This window comes from Crassostrea angulata, chromosome 7 (genome assembly GCF_025612915.1).
Source record: "Crassostrea angulata isolate pt1a10 chromosome 7, ASM2561291v2, whole genome shotgun sequence".
In the NCBI taxonomy this organism is placed as follows: domain Eukaryota; kingdom Metazoa; phylum Mollusca; class Bivalvia; order Ostreida; family Ostreidae; genus Magallana; species Magallana angulata.
Window position 1 is genome coordinate 40,516,026 of NC_069117.1, and position 18,088 is coordinate 40,534,113.

Sequence of the window (18,088 nt, forward strand, 5' to 3'; positions counted from 1 at the left end):
CAACTAACCGTGGATTTTAAACAGTCAGTGTAATACAGGGCATTACTTCAATAATATTTTATATAACTCGTTGTTTTACAAGGTGATTAGAAATACCAAGAAGTGGACATACACATGTACCCGGAAGTGATCATGTACAACAATGGAGTCGACTGCATGTTGGATTTAGGACGACCAAAAAAAAAAAAGAATGAAGGAAAACAAAGAAATATGAATAAATTCAAAATATTGCAAGAAGTACTATAGTCTGTCCCAAGATATTTATGCTGCATATTTGAAAGATCTTTAATATAAACACACATACCTGCTGTGACAGAAGTGCAATTAAAATCGATGAAAGAGGAAATTCCCAAGATAACTTTATTCACACATTATCATTTTTCCCCCATAAAAATTCACAGGTTTCCTACGGAGATTTATAATTGGGAATGTTGAGATCTTTTCTCCATTCGGAAGTACTCGGGACACCTTGCGCAATTTTTCAACGTTATCATCCGGGCGTCTTGGATTATCTCTTCAACTGAATGCTTAAAAGGACGGACTGGAACGTGTGTCAAGAGGGTCGGGGGGGGGGGGGTTAGTAAATCCTGGATTTACTAACCAAAGACAGCGCACGCATGCGCTCAATAGGGGTTAGCAAATCCTGGATTTACTAACCCCAAAGAAAACCTAAGGCATGCGCCCAATAGGGGTTAGCAAATCCTGGATTTACTAACTTCCAGTGAATCCTGAAGAATTTTTACTCAAGCACCTAACAAAAGAACTTAGATCATACCATCTACAAAAAAAAAATACATACATATTTTTGAAAGAATAAATCCAGTGTGTAAGATATACATGACTGAATGTTTTTTTATTATTCAATAGCTACAGACATTTTAATTTTTTTGTTTTATTGAATACTTATGTAATATAAATGATATTGATAAATTTTAGTTTCCACATCAAGAAACTAAGGGCATTTGAAGTAATGCCCTGTATTACACTGACTGTTTAAAATCCACGGTTAGTTGATGAATTAGTAGTGACTAAGGCTACTTTTCACTGTTTCTCTAAATTCCAAGAATTAAAATAATTCCAAATTCAAATAATACTCTGTTTTTCATATATCAACAAACATCAAACCTTGTTTAAATGATATTCAAATTAATGGTAAAGATAATTTTCTTTCCATCAATTGTTTTTCTTTTTTTGGAAAGGATGAGAGTTGTAAGTCAAATTTTTGGTCTGTGAAACCTACCCCGATTTCCCAGACAAGTTTTTGTCCACTAAGTTTGATGTGTCCAGCCTACCCTCCAGGAACCGAATTGCGTCGTCCCTTTGAGCCAATAGTTCTTGCAGCCCAGCTTGTCTGTTCATTACTTTAGCCAATTCACATTTTGTTGAACTGAAATCATATGAGTGAAAATTCTTATAACATTGTAATTAAGAATGTTTCACAAGATCTCTATAATGTCATTAATTATTACCAGTCATGCAAAGTTTTCAGTAAACTATGCAGGGCATCTAAATCTTGGCAATCAGATTGACAGATAAATGTCATTGTGTTAATTATGACTTGTAATATACGATGTACATTGTTGGGGATAGCTTACTTCAGACTACTTATATTTTGAAAATTACAAAAGCGGTAATTTCTAAAGAAACTTAAACACAGTAATATACCTTCAAGTTGTAACAAAAGCTATAAGTAGTTTTATTTTTAGTTCAATAGATTATGTGACCTTGACCTTTATTTAATAAATTTTGTTCCGGTCATGATACACTTTCAGGTCACATGTAATCTGACCACTCTTAATTTGATCATTTAAAAAAATTTTCAAAATGGATAAAATTTGTTAAAAGATAATTCTTTGACAAAAAAAGCTGCGATAAATAAATTCTTTAAAACCTTGACCTGCAATAAATGACTTTGAGTCATGTCATAACTTTAGATTTTTGACTATCTGCACCAATTTTTAATCTTTTTTGAAGGAGGATGCAATAAACATCTCCTCAAGGGAGACAAATCAATCTGTACTACTACCTAGTTGTAAGATGTGTTGGCTACGGGTCTTTTGAATTTTTTTTTTCACAAATAAAGTCCATAAAAAAAATGCTGATGTGTGTGCGAGATTTCACAGTATTACTCATCCTTATATTGCCTACAAATAATTGTATGCCCTGCAGAATACAAACTGTGTTGTTATACATCGACAAAATGCCTGCTGTTAATATAACACAAGATCACAGTGCGACAGCTGTTCAGATGAATCATAGAACAGGACACACGTACTGCATGGGGCTTACTCTACAACCTTCATACATTCATGAAAACATGACTATCCGAAGTCATCTCCACACTTTTACAATCATAGCTTAGCTTTCACTAACATCAATTGAAGAATTTTTAGAGTATTGGTAGTTTGCATGAATGTATGTTATAACGTACTCTTTTTATAATAAATTATGAAATAAATTTCAATGCACACATCTAACAAATTTTACAAGATGACTTGTTTATGCATATATGCTATGCAATGACCAAATATATCAAACCATTTTTAATGTATTATGTAAAATGAGATTTTCACAAGCTAGTACTCTTATAACCTTACTAGTAAGTAAAATCATGGACATCATTAACAATTGATGTTTATGGAGTTATATAAAATATCTGCAACCTGAATACTTATTTGAACATTAGCTTACATTTGTGATATTTTTTTGTAATATTAACACAATTGAATAACAAAAAATTATCAAAAGTAGAAATATGTTGAGACATAGATAGCTAAATCTAATGCTTCATTAGTAAGTATAACATGTTTTTTTTTTCAAACCCTGTGACAATTAAACTCAACTGAGGAATACCTTCATTCTATTATAAGACGGATGATATGCAAATTAATACTATGTCACATCAAGGTATTGGGGTCTCAATTTATTGGTATTTATGATTAATAAGGAAAATAACAAAATAATTTAATCAATAATGTTCATCCGATATTATCAAAATGAAACATGATTGTTTTTTTCATTAGATCAAAAGAGCCGAAAAATGTGCTTCATATTGCATTGATATATGATATATATTGGTCAAAAACTGGCAACTCATATCAAATATATACGATGATAACGATAAATTTGGTATCCAATTTGACTTGGGTGGTGTCATATGCCGTGGTACGTACATGAGTTCCTTCTCCAGTTCCACCAGGCGATTGGCCAGCTCGGTGGAGGAAGTGTCGCCTCTGTCAATGGCCGAATCACTGGAGACGGACAGAGAGCTGCTGAAAGATAACAATAGAATTAACTCTCTCATTACACTGTCACAAATGAAATATAGATATTAAGTCTAAAAATGGGAAAAGTATTTGCATCTTTGTGCAAGATTCTATTATCTTTAAATTCCCCAGTGTATAATTATATGTTTAAATATAGGGACTACGATTAATAAAAATAAAAAAGTTAAGGGCATCAGAAATGTAAAAATAGACATACAAGAACAGAATAATTGCTTTGGAAAAATACTTGTTTTGATTCAAGGAAGATACAGACATTTTAATTGAAGAACTTGTATAGTGATACTGAAAAGATATGCATATTGCACTGCATATTGCATAGGAATAATCAAATATTACTGTAGTTTCCTAATCAAACGAGAGGAATTAATATCCGCGTAAATCGTGAGAAGCATCTTTCGCAAATTTTACAATCCCGCCATCATTTTCTGAGAGTTAAGAACTATGGGAAACAAGGAGAAGAGTTCCACATTCGCGATATTACATTCTCATGATTTTATACAAACCAGTGAGATCGTGGAATTAAGTACGCGCGTAATATAAGGCATAAAGAATAGGAAAAGACAAGTTTAAAAACTACTTAATAAAATTTAGCACTGATTTTTTTAAAAAGCTTTGCAAACTGGATTAACCAGAAAATAATCCCACGTTTTATTAACCCAAAAGGTGACAACATGCGATAAAGTTGATAAATGTAATCCTCAAGTTTATATTTATTTTTCTTTCAAGTGGTATGCTTATTGAAAACTCATTATTCTCCAAACTTTACCATATATCTGAATCAACATCCTCATCATCTGATTCTATCATCCGATTTAAAGTAATCCGAGCATTCTCCAACTTCTCTATCAAGAAATTCATGGCTCCACTACATGTACCCAGTAAACTTTCTCAGAATTAACAACCAGAGTACCCATTGAATGTTCATGAAAATGTTCTCATATTTCTGTTAACACTCTATCCGTGAATTCATTTCCATCACTTCCAATTTGTATCAAATGATAGGTAAATGGGGATTCTGAGGACAATATAGAATCAATTTAGCAATTTCTTACTCATCCCCTAACAGGTGATACATCATCTTGCATGTATGACACACATTAGTTACAAAAAAATCAATAGACATATACAGGGGGACCTTCTGTTGATATGCATTAGGTGTTTTGGACAAACATGTCGACAGAAACCACATCAAGCTGATAAAAAGACGGACAGAGAGAGGGTACGTTTTCATGTAGCTCTCTGTACATGCAAATGTCTGTGTACTTTGCAATTCGTTTATCAGTGCATACCAACAGTGCTAACACTTTCTGGTAGAGAGAGTGTTCTTACAGTGCACGCTATGCAGCCATGCATGGAATTTATCATGACATCATTTTACATTTGAAATAAATTAAAAAAAAAATGAATTCTAACCTCCTGTTTAAATCAGTTTTATCTTTCAAATCTCAATATGTACGAGAGATAAAAACAATGGCATGTGCCTATTTCTGTACCAAATAACTATGCATATACATAGATTTATCATGACATACAATCATTCTATTTAGAATAAATCAACAGACTGAACTCTAAGTAACTCCAGTCCTTAAATATCTGGTTCAGATAGTTTAATTACCTGGTAGTTGCTTAAAATGAAACCAATTTTGCAACATATGAACCAATATCAGTTCAATCTGCCTTAAAAAAAAAACATGGCATGTTATCATTTCAATCCTACAATCTGACTCTGCCAAAAAAATACAATGGCACGTTATCTGAAAAACAAATCTCCTTCCCATGATCTACTAAACTTACCAGCTTCCAACATTCTGGTCTCCATTTATAAGCTCTCCCTGTTCTCCTGCCTCTAGCTTAGCATCCTCCTCCTCCACTCGCGAGTTGATGATGTGTTTTGGGGGGTGGGGGTCGGAATACCCCACTGCCTCCTCGTTCATCAGTTCCTTGAACACGTCATCGTCACTACTGATAGACTCCTCCCTGCAGAGTTCTCTCAGCACCTTGTGGTGATTGTCCAGGCTTAGTGTGGAGAACTTCCAGCTCTGGCAGGAGAGTCCCACCCCCGAGTCTTTGGACAGGCGCCCCTCAAAGCTTTTACTCATGCTGGACTTTGTAGGGGTTTTGATCATTGATAGAGGAGGACATTCCACTGCTGAACAATGGAATAAATAAATTCTTTAAAGGAAGAAAACTGAAATCAAATACAAAGTTAACTAAATGTATGTACCGGTAATGCTAAAATTTAGGAAAGTGAACTCCATAAGCTATGTACATACCCTTCCTAATTTTAGCAATTTTTGAACCTTGACTGACTGACTTACTTCATTGTCAACTGTAAAACTGGGTCTTTTAACCCTTTCTATATAAGCAACTGTAACATTTCCCAAAATCAATGTCTCAAAAAAACTTACTTATCACCATTAATAAAATAACAATTACAAAGACTTTTTACTAGCAAATCTACATTGTAAAAAAAATTACAAATCATGTTCATCTAAAGGTGATGCTAAATTGTAACATACATATTAATTGGTTTTGAAACAAAATTATTCTAATTTCTGTTTTTCCAGTTACATGAAGGTTGAAAACACATTGACCTGCATGCTACATGAGTAAAATCAGACTCTAAATAAAGAGAAAGAAACAACCTCTTCCGAAAGTTTTGTCATGCTGATTTCCTTCTTGTAACTACAGGCATTTAAGACAGTAATGTTAAAAGAAATTAGAAGGCCAAAGTCAGGGGGTGAGATATGGTTTGGATATAATATTTAGACTTGTATGTAAACAACTCTGGTAATAGCAAAAGCCCATATGTCCTACCCAAGTCAAATCTTAATGAGGATACATGGAAGGAATACTGTATACAGGGTTATTTTCGCCCCATGTTATTTTCACCCTTCTTTACTTAAAAATGGTTTCATCACAACTTGAATCTGCCCAGACATAGTTGTGTTTAAAGAGAAATAATCTGAGATACTGGAATTCACCCAGTCTTAAATGCGCCCGCTGACAACGAGGGCAAAAGAAGTGAAAATAAAACGGGGGCGAATATATCCCAGTATACAGTAAATTTGAACTCCTATTTTTTACAGCAAACATCATCTCCTTGTTTGTTCCAATGCTACTTTATTTCATTTGAGATCAGCTTGTTTAGTCTTCAGAAATTAAAAGTGTGCAAAGTTTAGATATCAATCTCAGTTAGAGCTGTGGCAAAAAGGTCAAGAAAATCCTGGATTATTAATTATTTGTAATTCTGAAGGTTTCTAAAATGGATAAGTAAATGAGAATGATGTATGCAGCCATGCACTGTAAATATGGAAAACTTTGCAGGATGAAAAAGTTTGCAAACTTGAGGACAAAAATAATTACAACGAAATAGTAACTATTTGAAAATCATTTCAATAGGTTGTTCCAATTTTTTTTTCAAATTCCATAAAAAAAATGTTACATAACATGCATGAAATTTGCAAAATTTTACAGCCTGTAAAAATATCCCAGTTTACAGTAGCTCTATTACAAGTTACCTTCAAATACTGGAGGAAGGGAGCGGGATCTTTCCAAGCTATCTGGTTCTCCTGGTTACAATTATCAAATGAAGAGATATTGTCGTGTGTATCATTTAACTGAGCACAAGGATTCTTTATGAATAACTGATGATAGGGTGACATTTGTTTTGGCACATTAACTTTTCAACCATAAACACAACCCATTTGTCAAAAATAAGAAATTGGGAAAATAAGTGACAGAGAGTATTTTAATCTTTTGGGTAGTCAACTTTTTCATTTTAAGTAAACAAATTGATGCTGAATGATTCAAAAACTTTGGGCCTAAGTGAATGAGATTTTTTTGAGATACCTTTGGATCGGTAGTGAGTCATTCCCGAGTCAAAGGACTCAGTGGCTCGCACCTTGCTGTGCCAGTTCTGCTTCCTGCGAGACACAGACGCAGCAGTCTTGTTAATGGCAGATGTTCCAATTGCGTCTGCTCTATTGTTTATGTGCTGTAAGTATCAATTTATCTTTATAAGTACAGCAGCTAGTAATGCAAGCCAGTATATAGACCTGGTATCTAGTCACCTAAAGTGTAGCCATCCACCTTAAAGATCAATTTATGGTAATGTACATATGTTTATCTACATCAAAACAATTCAAGGACAAATTGCCTTTTGTTGGCAATTACATGAGGTTAAAAAGTTAATTCAACTACAGTAAATCTACTTTAAAAACATGCTTTTCTTGAGAGACAGAAGAGCATCAAACAAATACGGAGAACAATATAAGTGCTCTTTTTTGGCATTTATGTATTTTATTAAATATTCTTAACATGACTGATTGTGTCATATTAAGTTGTACAATGTGGTACATGTTTTGATGCTAATGTTTTCATACAGACACTCACCCTCGACTTGGGTAAACATTCATCTGTCTCATCTGTTCCATTGCACACAGTCAAATCTCTTCTGGCCTAAAAGAAAAAAGTAAAGGATGATGATGATGATGACGATGATGATGATGATGATGAAACTGCATGTAGAGGATGATAAAGTTACAACTCAGATATATATCAATACAAATGAATCAAAATGGATAAATACAAACGTAATTTTTCATTGAAAAAGAACTAAAACCTTGTTACTGAATGTAATTCTTTGGTGATTTTCACAAAATTAAAACATTTTGGGGGAGATTTAATTTTCAAATTCATAAAAATCATAAAACTGGACTGGAGTCAAAAACATTTTATGTGTAACTGATCTTCAGTTTTAATGATGGACCTTTAATTAAGAACAATTGTACAATTCATTCCGATGCAGGTGCCCTGTCACTTGATCCTTTTGCACACTGACCTGTAGTCCCAGGAGCCATATCATCATCGACTCATGGTTCTCCGCTGTGAACAGGTGTTCTTTGCCATTGGATCTGAGAAAAAGATCAATTATAAATCAGTTAGAAATCAAAAAGTAAAAGATCAATTATTATTCATATTATCAAGAAAAAAATCTATTTAAAAAATCAACAGTTTCCCAAAAGTTAAAAAAAAATCCCCTACAATAACGCTATACAGAGTCCAAATTTCGTTTGTTTAAAATAAAGTAAATTCTACGTTACACTAAGTAAAATTTCCTTTATTTTCAATAACAGAACAAATTGACCTGACATATTTTCACTTATCTCTGTACTTGGACATTATAGTCAAACAAGGTATATCATATTTGTGAACTGTAGGGTTGTAATTACTAAGTATTAGCTAATGAGCATTCTTAATCATGATTAAGCAAATCAAACTTTTGCAATTATAAAATTATATAGTACAGCTTGCAAAAAAAAAAAAAATTCTGCATAGTCATTTGCTTTATTCTAATATTAACAAAAAATACATCTATTCTAGAAACAAAGACATTGTCACTCGATAAATAACGTTTATATTATCACAGCTAGCCGTAAGGTCACTAACATCTGGCTGGGTTTCCATCAGATTTATTTAAACAGCGCAAAAAATCAATTGGGTTCATGTAATCTTTCTAAAGTCACTAGTTACAGCAACATACATGTGTCAGCGGTGTCACTTAAAAGAAAAGAGTTTTAAATGATCGTGGTAAGTACTTTATTGGTCAACAAAAATAAAAATTGCAAGCCAAAAACATCTAAAACAAACACTTCAGAAATTTTGTACATATACTTTTGTCAGCGGTGTCACTTAAAAGAAGACACCCTTTAACTTTTACAAAATTTAATTTGCAAAATTAGTTAACTGAATTCCCACCTGGGTTTTTGACATAGTTACTTTATTGATCAACAGAAATAAAAATTACAAACCAAAAACAAAGACTTCGACAATTTTGTTTCTGAAGTTGAATTAATATACATCAACCACAAATTTGTAACTCTGCACACGGACATAAATAGCCATCAATCAAATGACCTTGACATTCATTTTGCAAGAGGACATGACAAATTCAGAAACAAATGAACTGTTCTGATAACGTTTCCAATAATGAATGTCACCATCTGCTGTTGTCATCCAGTGAGCTTATTAACTTGTTCAAGGTCTTTCTATGGTTGTTACATGTAACATAAAAGTAAATACACTAGTTCAAATCAGGCTATACATATGCATAATAGACATATAACAATTCAAAGCACTAGCTAAAATTGATTCCCACTCAGCCATTTCAAAAACACAATTTAAGGAGAGCTGCTTGAATGAAGCCATAAATGAGAGCAATTTAGAACCAAAGAAAATTGGTTTAAATATTGGTTTAAGATATGGAATTTTAAAAAGTTTCATGAATTTAAAGTCGACCTCTAGAGCACTGTTTGAATATGATAAATATAAGACCTTCACCCAAAACGTGCAACTGTATAACTTTCTAAAGGTTCTGTTTTGAAAACTCCAAGAAACTTTTATATCACTGAGATTGTGATTAACTTCAAAGGGCACTGATTTGATAAAGAACAAAACACTGAAAAGAAATTGGAGGACTTTGCTTGAATTCTACCTCCCAAATTGAAATTAAGTTCTAGACACAGTATAAGGCAGATATAAAGGCTTAAAGGCAAAACAAAACAAATAGTCTGGGAACAAGAATTTTAAACAGAGGTCTGCCATGATCTTGGCCTTGGATGTAGAAACATGATTCACTCTACATCCCTTACATATTGTAAAATCCAGCTATGATTGCATGAGTCAAGAGGAGAGAAATTATGGTCTAAATTGAATTTCAGAGATATCTGCTGCATATAAGGTTTGTTTATAATCAATGCACGCCCTTACTCCAAATGCACTTTGAGTAAAGTATGAAATGAGTTGGGGTAATGGAAAAAGATATATGATCTGGACATGGAACTTACAAATGTGTCTACTTTGACCTTGACCTTTAAGCAAGAAACTTGGTTTGAGGCCACTGCACATATCCTTCAAGACACTCTGTTGGAGAAATATGGCCTGATTTGGCCCAAAAAATCAAATGAAATGATTAAAAAACTTCTTTGCCCACAATTTTTATTTTCCCACAAATTGACACAATATGGCAGAAGGCAGAATCACAGCAAACCAAGTATGTGTGGAAAATAAGAAATCTACAGTAATGATTGATAAGGATCTGATGTAGCATGAGACAAATCAAACAACCAGACTCACAGAATGATGAACTGGTTGTTGTTGTCCAGGTCCAATGAGATGGCAGCACCGATCAGACTGAGGCTCCCAAGGGGGGATTTCCCGGTGTGGACATCCTCCTCATTCCTATAGTAAACTAACTGGCTCTTGCTTTCTTCCAGGACACACCACACACGTTTCTTTGTCTTCAGAAGGCTGATTCCTGCAAAAGGTTAAAAAAAAAAGGAGTTTCAGACAGGAATTTTTTTATCACTACAACAACGGATTAATTCAGGTTCCAAAAGTCAAGTACCGAAACATGTACTTGCTAATTGATACATCCAGTCCTAGGCTAAATTTAGTAGTTGCTTAGCATAAAATATGCTGATATAACAACTATCTAAATTGATCTTTCGAAAAGTTGCTTGAATTCTCTATAAAAAATGTTATTAAAACAGCAAGATGATGACGGAACCATCATTGATGTAAAGCCAGTAGACATGTGAAAAGAAAAGGCCAGCATTGGTGACAAGCATTGGCATGTCATGGACTTCTTTTGGTTCATTATAGATCTTGTTGACGAAGCTTGCAGTGATGAAAAAAGCAGCTGTTACATGTCATTACCCGACCATCTTCAGATTAAAGATAATAAATAGAGACCCTGGTCAATAGTCTGACAAATTTCCTGAGTTGATTATAATGTAATGATTTATTCTGGTTATTACCTTCTTTGGGAATGTCATAAACTCAAAAATAACACCCTTATTGTTTTGAGAGAGAGAGAGAGAGAGAGAGAGAGAGAGAGAGAGAGAGAGAGAGAGCAATCATTCCATCAATGCGAGTTTTGTTAAAGTACCTAAATCATTTACTTTAGATCAACAATCTAAGAGAGATTCAGAGACAGATGTAAATATAAACAATAAGATGATTTCCTTAGTGGTTCAAATGATCTATAAAGAATTACTGCATTGCATGCTATCTTTTAATGAACTGCCAAGAAAAGTATTTCATTGTTTGAATTTTTGGATCTTTATTGTCTGACTGCTCATTAGATTAACATGCATATAAAAAAAAAAGGCTCCATTCCCATGCTTCATCAGTACATGCATTACATACATGCATATCCCCCATGAATGACTTTATATCTAGAGCTAATTAAGCCACCTCACTAACCATACTGAAGTTTGAGTTCCATAAATACAAATAAACAAATACAGTTAAAGATAGACAATAAAGCCAAATGTCAGAGAAGAACATTTTGGATTCCTTACAACCATTATTTGTTATATCTAATAGACATACTGTGCATAAATTTAGATATTAGAGGACAGTGCATTAAGTGTGCATTCACTATAAGCATATTCGCTATATCTGTGTTGTACTGTAGATGGAAAAACCAGACTCACCTCCAGCTGTTCTGAAATAGAGGTGCCCGGAGAGGCTGTGCCATCCTGCCATGACGGAATGTCTCCCTTTGTCACATGATGGTCAGAGGGGGGCTTCACATCAGTAAATCCAGAACGAACCCTTGAGGTACGACCCAATCACTGACACAAACTCAGGCACTGGGTTCGGCAGCAATTTCCTCTCCCTGATAATTAAGTTTGCACCTGTTGAATTGGACATTTACATGGAAATCAATATATTAGTGGAATATTGTATACCGTATATATATATTATAGCTGAAATTGCGTTATAACTTAACAACACCAGTGAACACAGAGTAATATTATTAATACCTGTGTCTGATGGAATTTGTAGATATTAATTCACATTACAATTCCTTGATGCTCCTTAAGCTCACAATACAAACGTGTATAGTCTATTGTAGAAACAAAATCACTCCCATTGTATGACTTAATATTGGTGACTGAATGTCTTGCTTATTGATACCTCAATTCGCTTATTTTTCTCGTAACATTCAGACCTTGAAGATTCACTAGATATCTAATCAATATGTGACTAATAACAATCAATACAGATTTTATTAACCTCTTTAGAAAAAAAATCAGTTAATAGTTTTATTTCCATCATAAATCTTTTCATTCGATTTTTAATATAAAAAATCAAACATATGTGGCTTTAGCAGATTAACTACTTGTTCTAATTGTTCTAATTGTTCTATTTTATCTGTTTTCTACACTTTTGCAAAAACATAATTTCATATCAAATTCTGAGTCGCAAAAAAAGAGGGTTAAAAAACATTTATTCAAAGTTTAATAAGATTTTAAAATTCATAAAACAAATTCGGTTGATTGAGTTATGACAAAAATATTTTGAAAAAAAAATAATAAATCAAGGACATTTGACACAGAACCCAATCTTTACCTATTTGTGTATACCTCTATGCTAATATTGAATTTCCATCTTATAGAAATCAATAACTGGCAACATCTGTTACAACAGGGTCTATTTTGGCAAAATTTCATCTCACCTATATACATGTGTAGATATATTTCACATTGCTTAGCTAGCCCTCATCTTGCAAAAAAAAACCTTCGTGCTTTGCATTGCTAAAACTGCTGCACCGCTTGCCATCGAGCCTTTTGTTGCCCGGCATCCATCCATCAATCAAATCCTGTGTTCCCCTTGTAAAGCCCCCCAAGGGTTCTCCTTACCTTACCATGATTCAGTGTATTGATCCCATGGGCTCACTATTCCCTGGCCGGGATCAGTTTGTACCTATGTATCCCAACTTTCAATTAACGGGACAAACAATGTGAGCCAGTTCACTGAACTTCGAAACCCAAGCGTGATAAATATAACATTGATAATCTCTGAAGCAAATGATTCACATTAAGAAGATCCACTAGAGGAAACTATTTAATTTCTTCATAGAGCACCTTAGCTTAGCACATAAGACACATTTGTCATTTTACAAGATTTTACATTTTTTCCATTGGAAACTTTAATGCAAATTATATTACGATTTTTTTCTCTCTCCAAAACATAGGTCTTAAAATGAAAACACAAGTGACAGCTTTTTGATTTTTTTATAATGATGTAACCATTAAGTCTTAACGGGCTTATGGTTAAAAATATTATACACTAAAACACGGTTATAGCGAACATGCTTATAATGAATTGACGCTTACAGTGAAGTGAACTTCATTCCCCAAGACTCTATTTCATGTTGTAAACTTCACAGATATAACGAATTAGGCATATAACGAAGTAAAATTGCCCGTCCCTGGGACTTTGTTATAAGCGTGTTTTACTGTAATTTAAATGAGTTATATCACATATTCATATTGTAAAAAAAATGTAAATATATATGTATGATTATTTATTGATAACTAATGTATATAACATCAAAGCAATTCAGCAGATGATAGGAAAAGATTACACTACCGAAGGAAATTTAAGCAGTGTCTGAGCTAGTACAATGTACATGTATATATTGATGTATCAACAACGGCGGTTTTTAATCAGATTAAATGTCAAGATAATTTTTCACCAAGTTAAAGTTTCCTCCACTAATAAACAGCTACAAGACTGATCAAGTTCATGATGTATTGAACAATGTGTGTTTGTTAGAGAGAGAGAGAGAAAGAGAGAGAGAGAGAGAGAGTGAAGCATCACATTTGGGTATCTAAACATCAATATCTATCAAGCATAAAGGATGTATGAAATGTTATTTTGGCTGAATTTCATGGCTGGATTGTAGCAAAAGGAATTGTGATTTTTATTTTAAATGGCCAAAACATCAAGAACTTAGTCCTCCAAACAAACTGTCCCAAGTCCCTGGAGCATTTTTTACAATCACGAAAATCTAAATAGAAATTTGATTCATATACGGTAGGTCAGTTATCTTAAGACAGGTAGGTATTTGGGAAAACATGGTTTTCTACGACACTGACAAGGAAAACTGTTCTTCACTATAATTCACAAATAACAGATCCCAAATGAAAATAAAGTACCATAATTTGATCTACATCTGTCATGAATGCCTTTCCATTTATCATCGGTCATCATTTCGTAATACCCGTTTTTTGCGTAGGAATCAGTATAATTATATTTTTCTCATTCTTGCATTAATGTTACAGTATGATAGAAATATATTATTGCTATATTGATAATCATATATCAAAGAAATTGTTGACTGGGACCCACTGAGTTTGATAAGTATTCATTTATAGATCACAACATTTCGGATACTGTAAAATGGTTATTTATGCTGTTAAGTACACGTTTTCTATAGTCCAACAATATGCATGGGTATTAAATACACAGATGCGCAATTTACCACACTTGAGTTTTGATTTTTTTACCATATGCGCGGGGGTATTTTGCGGGGTTTTAATCTTAACGCCTAAATAGTGTAAATTTCCTCCACGTGTAAATAACCAATTTTACAGTAAATAAGAAAGAATGAAAAGTTTCAACATTATTGAAGAACATATAAAGACAACTTTTTACGCATCTTCCCATATTCTAAGACAGCTATGCAATTATTATAACCATTTCTGAGAGAGAGAGAGAGAGAGAGAGAGAGAGAGAATTACATAATGCTAAGGTTTTATCTTACTGGACATGCTAATTTGCAGGTAACTGTTATGTTAACACCAGGAAGTGATGACAAATAAGGCTGTAGACAGTAGTCCACTCTCCAAGCCTGAATTTTTGGAAGATCACCATGATGCCAAAGATATAGGGCATGATATTTGATACCTTCGTTGTAACACAGTATATCCAATATACTACAAACTTAATACATCAATCACAGAGAGTAATTCAATCTTTTTATTAATTATAAAAAGTGGATCTATTTGAACATGATTAATGATTCTACCCCCAAAAATATACTGATAAAGTAGTTACAAAAATAACAACTTTACTTCTATATGGAACTTCAGCATAATTTCCATGAACTCTTCTTGGAGGTCCAAATTACACACTTTATTCTGGACAGTGCTTTAAACCTTTGAAACTCAAATAATGAAATAATTCCATGTGTCTGGAGGTATACATGAGTTAGTTCATTAACCAGCACATAAAGGTGCATTTCAAAATACTGCACACACAGATAAAAATCCAACAATAGAAGACACAATACAAACACCCAAGACAAGATTAACCCAAGAATAAAATAAAAATCTTAAATATACAGTCTTTGTCTCTATAGTAAGTAATGAATCATGACAATCATGGCTTAGATCTTGTACAAACTGGGCTATACAGTAATTGCCATGCTTTCTGCTCTGTCTGTGGGTGTTATCTAGAATTGTGTGACTTTTGAACCTTAGTAAAAGGAAGTTTGGCAATTTTGTTCTTCATTAAAATCACCCACCTTTCTGTGTGATTTCAAGTCATGAATCATGGTGAAAAATGTCTAAATATAAAACACAGGGCAAACACTATGTCTGCACTCCATAAAGGTAATTATTAGGACTTTTTACATGAAGGGTACTGTCTCATGGGCTTTTATAATTAATGTTCGATGCAAAAAAATATAAATTTTCTTAGTTGAGAGAACGATGAATTTTATTTCACCTTGTTGATCAATTGTAATTTCATAAGTAATGAAAGAAAAATTGCGTGCATTTCTATGACAATTAAAATATACTGGTATGTCTTTTTTTTAAAAGCATTTTAAGCAATTTTAGGTACTTGAGCACTAAATCAACATACATATACACATACATGTACTTAAATTTGTATCTTAATACTCAAGTATGTTACTCAAATTCAATAGGTGTAAACTTAACAGCAAAAATAAATCTGTGGCTAAAAACAGAGACTCCATATGAATCCTTCACCTATAATCTCTTGAATCAAGACTTTTACTACACATTTGTGATCAAAGCTAAAGAGTAATACTAGTTATTGGATACTTTTAAATAACTCTTATTTAATAGTTCAATATATAAACAAGGTATTTTTATATCAAGGATGTATGTACTTTGTTGCCAAATTTAAAATAAATGATGCATGCTTTTCTAAAACATCGATTAATTTAAAAGTACAGACAATTGAAACCCATAAGAAAGATGAGAGACTGAGTGAAATGAAAGCAAATTTCTTTTGCGTGGTAAGAAATGTTTGAACGCTCATGGTTTTCTTTATAAACTTGCTTCATTTACCTTAAGAGTGATTGAATGCTAAAGTAAATTGAGACATATAAACAGTGGTAAGGTTTTGTAATTGTATCAAGTTTATCAAACAATGATGGCATGCATGGATAAAAACCTATTGGGTATTACCGGTAGTCTTTTCTTTTATATATATACATGTATTTAAGAGCCCCAAAAAGTATAAACTTAAAATAATATTGTGAGTCGATCGATCACTTCTCGAGGACTATAAAGCTTCTGAATGCATGTCAAATTATTGGCTGCATCTATACATTTTGTATTTTCTACATTTCAAATAACTGCTATACATCTTGGCTGCATCTATATTTTCTACATTTCAAATGACTGCTATGCATCTCTTAAAAAAGTTTATAATTCAAAGTGTAAACATGCATGCATGTGCGCAACAGTTCTTTGCTAAACTTATCTTCACTCAAATAAAACGGACAGGATTATGGAAAATAAACAGATCGAAGGTTTATCAATAAAAAAGACTCTAAGATATGTCCTTCAAAGTAAAAGAAAAAACAGTGGAGAGAGAGCATTTAACTTTTTGCAAACAGCTTACCTGTAAAAGACAGTAATACAAAGTCAGCTATATCCGTTCGCACATACAGTATAAAGAGACAAAATATATCCACGATCAGGAGCCGGGCGCAAACAGCTGATCAATAGACGCGCTTCACAGGCTTTAAACTGCTTCGATATTTTTAGCACTTTTACCTACAAGACCAAATGATAAGGCTTTAGCATTGTTAAAGGCCCAGTACAAACATTGTCAAGTTATCCAAGTTCACATAAGAGAAAGGTGTAATGCATGATTGAGATAGGGTCCGATTTAAACTTCTAAATACATGTACACAGGGTTGATGAGTTATGTAACTCTGTTTAAGGAGCAATATTGATTGTCAATAGAAGTGGAGCATTATTACTTACAGGTTAAAAGGTCAGCATGTTCCTAAATTTGTTTATACATTGAGCCAAAAGCAGGTAGGCCAGGTAAGACAGGTGTCCCCAGGAAAATCTGCAACTATACTGTGGACAAAGCTTGCCTGCAGAACTTTTAATTACTTTATCAGGAAAAAAGATTAATTTATCTTATCAGGCATCCATATAAGCCCCTTAGCAGTAGGTATTAAAGTACATGTACATAGGCAGTAAAGTTACATGTTGTCCAAACTGCTGAGGGAATAAATTGTTATAAAAATACTAGTAATCGTCATAGATACCCATTTAAAAACTTTATCTTAAAAATCCTCTCATCTACCTTAAAAAAAGCTTTCTTATCCTTTTAAGTAAGATCGAGGAAAAAAGATGATAAACAATTTAAGCAAGTATCAGCTAACCAGACTAAATGTTTGGAAAGCAATCTTTAAAACATGAATAAACCCAGTAATTATTCAAAAAGCTAGTACATGTACTTCTTTGATGACTAAACCTAGCTGATAGTTGAAAACCCAGCTAAAAATATTTCTTTTGCATGTGTTCATAAAACTTGAAATTAATTACAATTAACATTTAAATTCAGTACCCAGGTATTTAGTCACAGCGATGCACACATTTGACTTTCTCTGAGAAATTACAACTAGACTTTAAGCATTCGTTGACTTCCTAAAAATATAAAACACTTTT

The 18,088-nt window shown here is 33.1% G+C and overlaps 1 protein-coding gene across 5 annotated transcripts in view; it reads right to left on the minus strand.

Annotated features, from left to right (window-relative positions):
* LOC128192195 (uncharacterized) overlaps positions 1-17,553 on the minus strand; it is a 39,938-nt gene extending 22,385 nt beyond the window's left edge. The window contains exons 1-11 of one of the 5 annotated variants that reach the window (XM_052864686.1): positions 17,393-17,553; positions 17,025-17,179; positions 11,789-11,992; positions 10,425-10,605; positions 8,131-8,203; positions 7,683-7,748; positions 7,140-7,284; positions 6,809-6,859; positions 5,082-5,436; positions 3,174-3,272; positions 1,241-1,387 (exon numbers count right to left, since the gene is read on the minus strand). In XM_052864686.1, coding sequence (XP_052720646.1) covers positions 1,241-1,387; positions 3,174-3,272; positions 5,082-5,436; positions 6,809-6,859; positions 7,140-7,284; positions 7,683-7,748; positions 8,131-8,203; positions 10,425-10,605; positions 11,789-11,840 — 1,169 coding nt within the window. In that variant the 5' untranslated portion in view covers positions 11,841-11,992; positions 17,025-17,179; positions 17,393-17,553. Of the gene's footprint in view, positions 1-1,240; positions 1,388-3,173; positions 3,273-4,053; positions 4,613-5,081; positions 5,437-6,808; positions 6,860-7,139; positions 7,285-7,682; positions 7,749-8,130; positions 8,204-10,424; positions 10,606-11,788; positions 11,993-12,121; positions 12,245-17,024; positions 17,207-17,392 lie in introns of those variants that run through there. The other 4 variants (XM_052864687.1, XM_052864688.1, XM_052864690.1 and 1 more) reach the window with 4 other exon arrangements.
* Between the last annotated feature and the right edge of the window lie 535 nt (positions 17,554-18,088).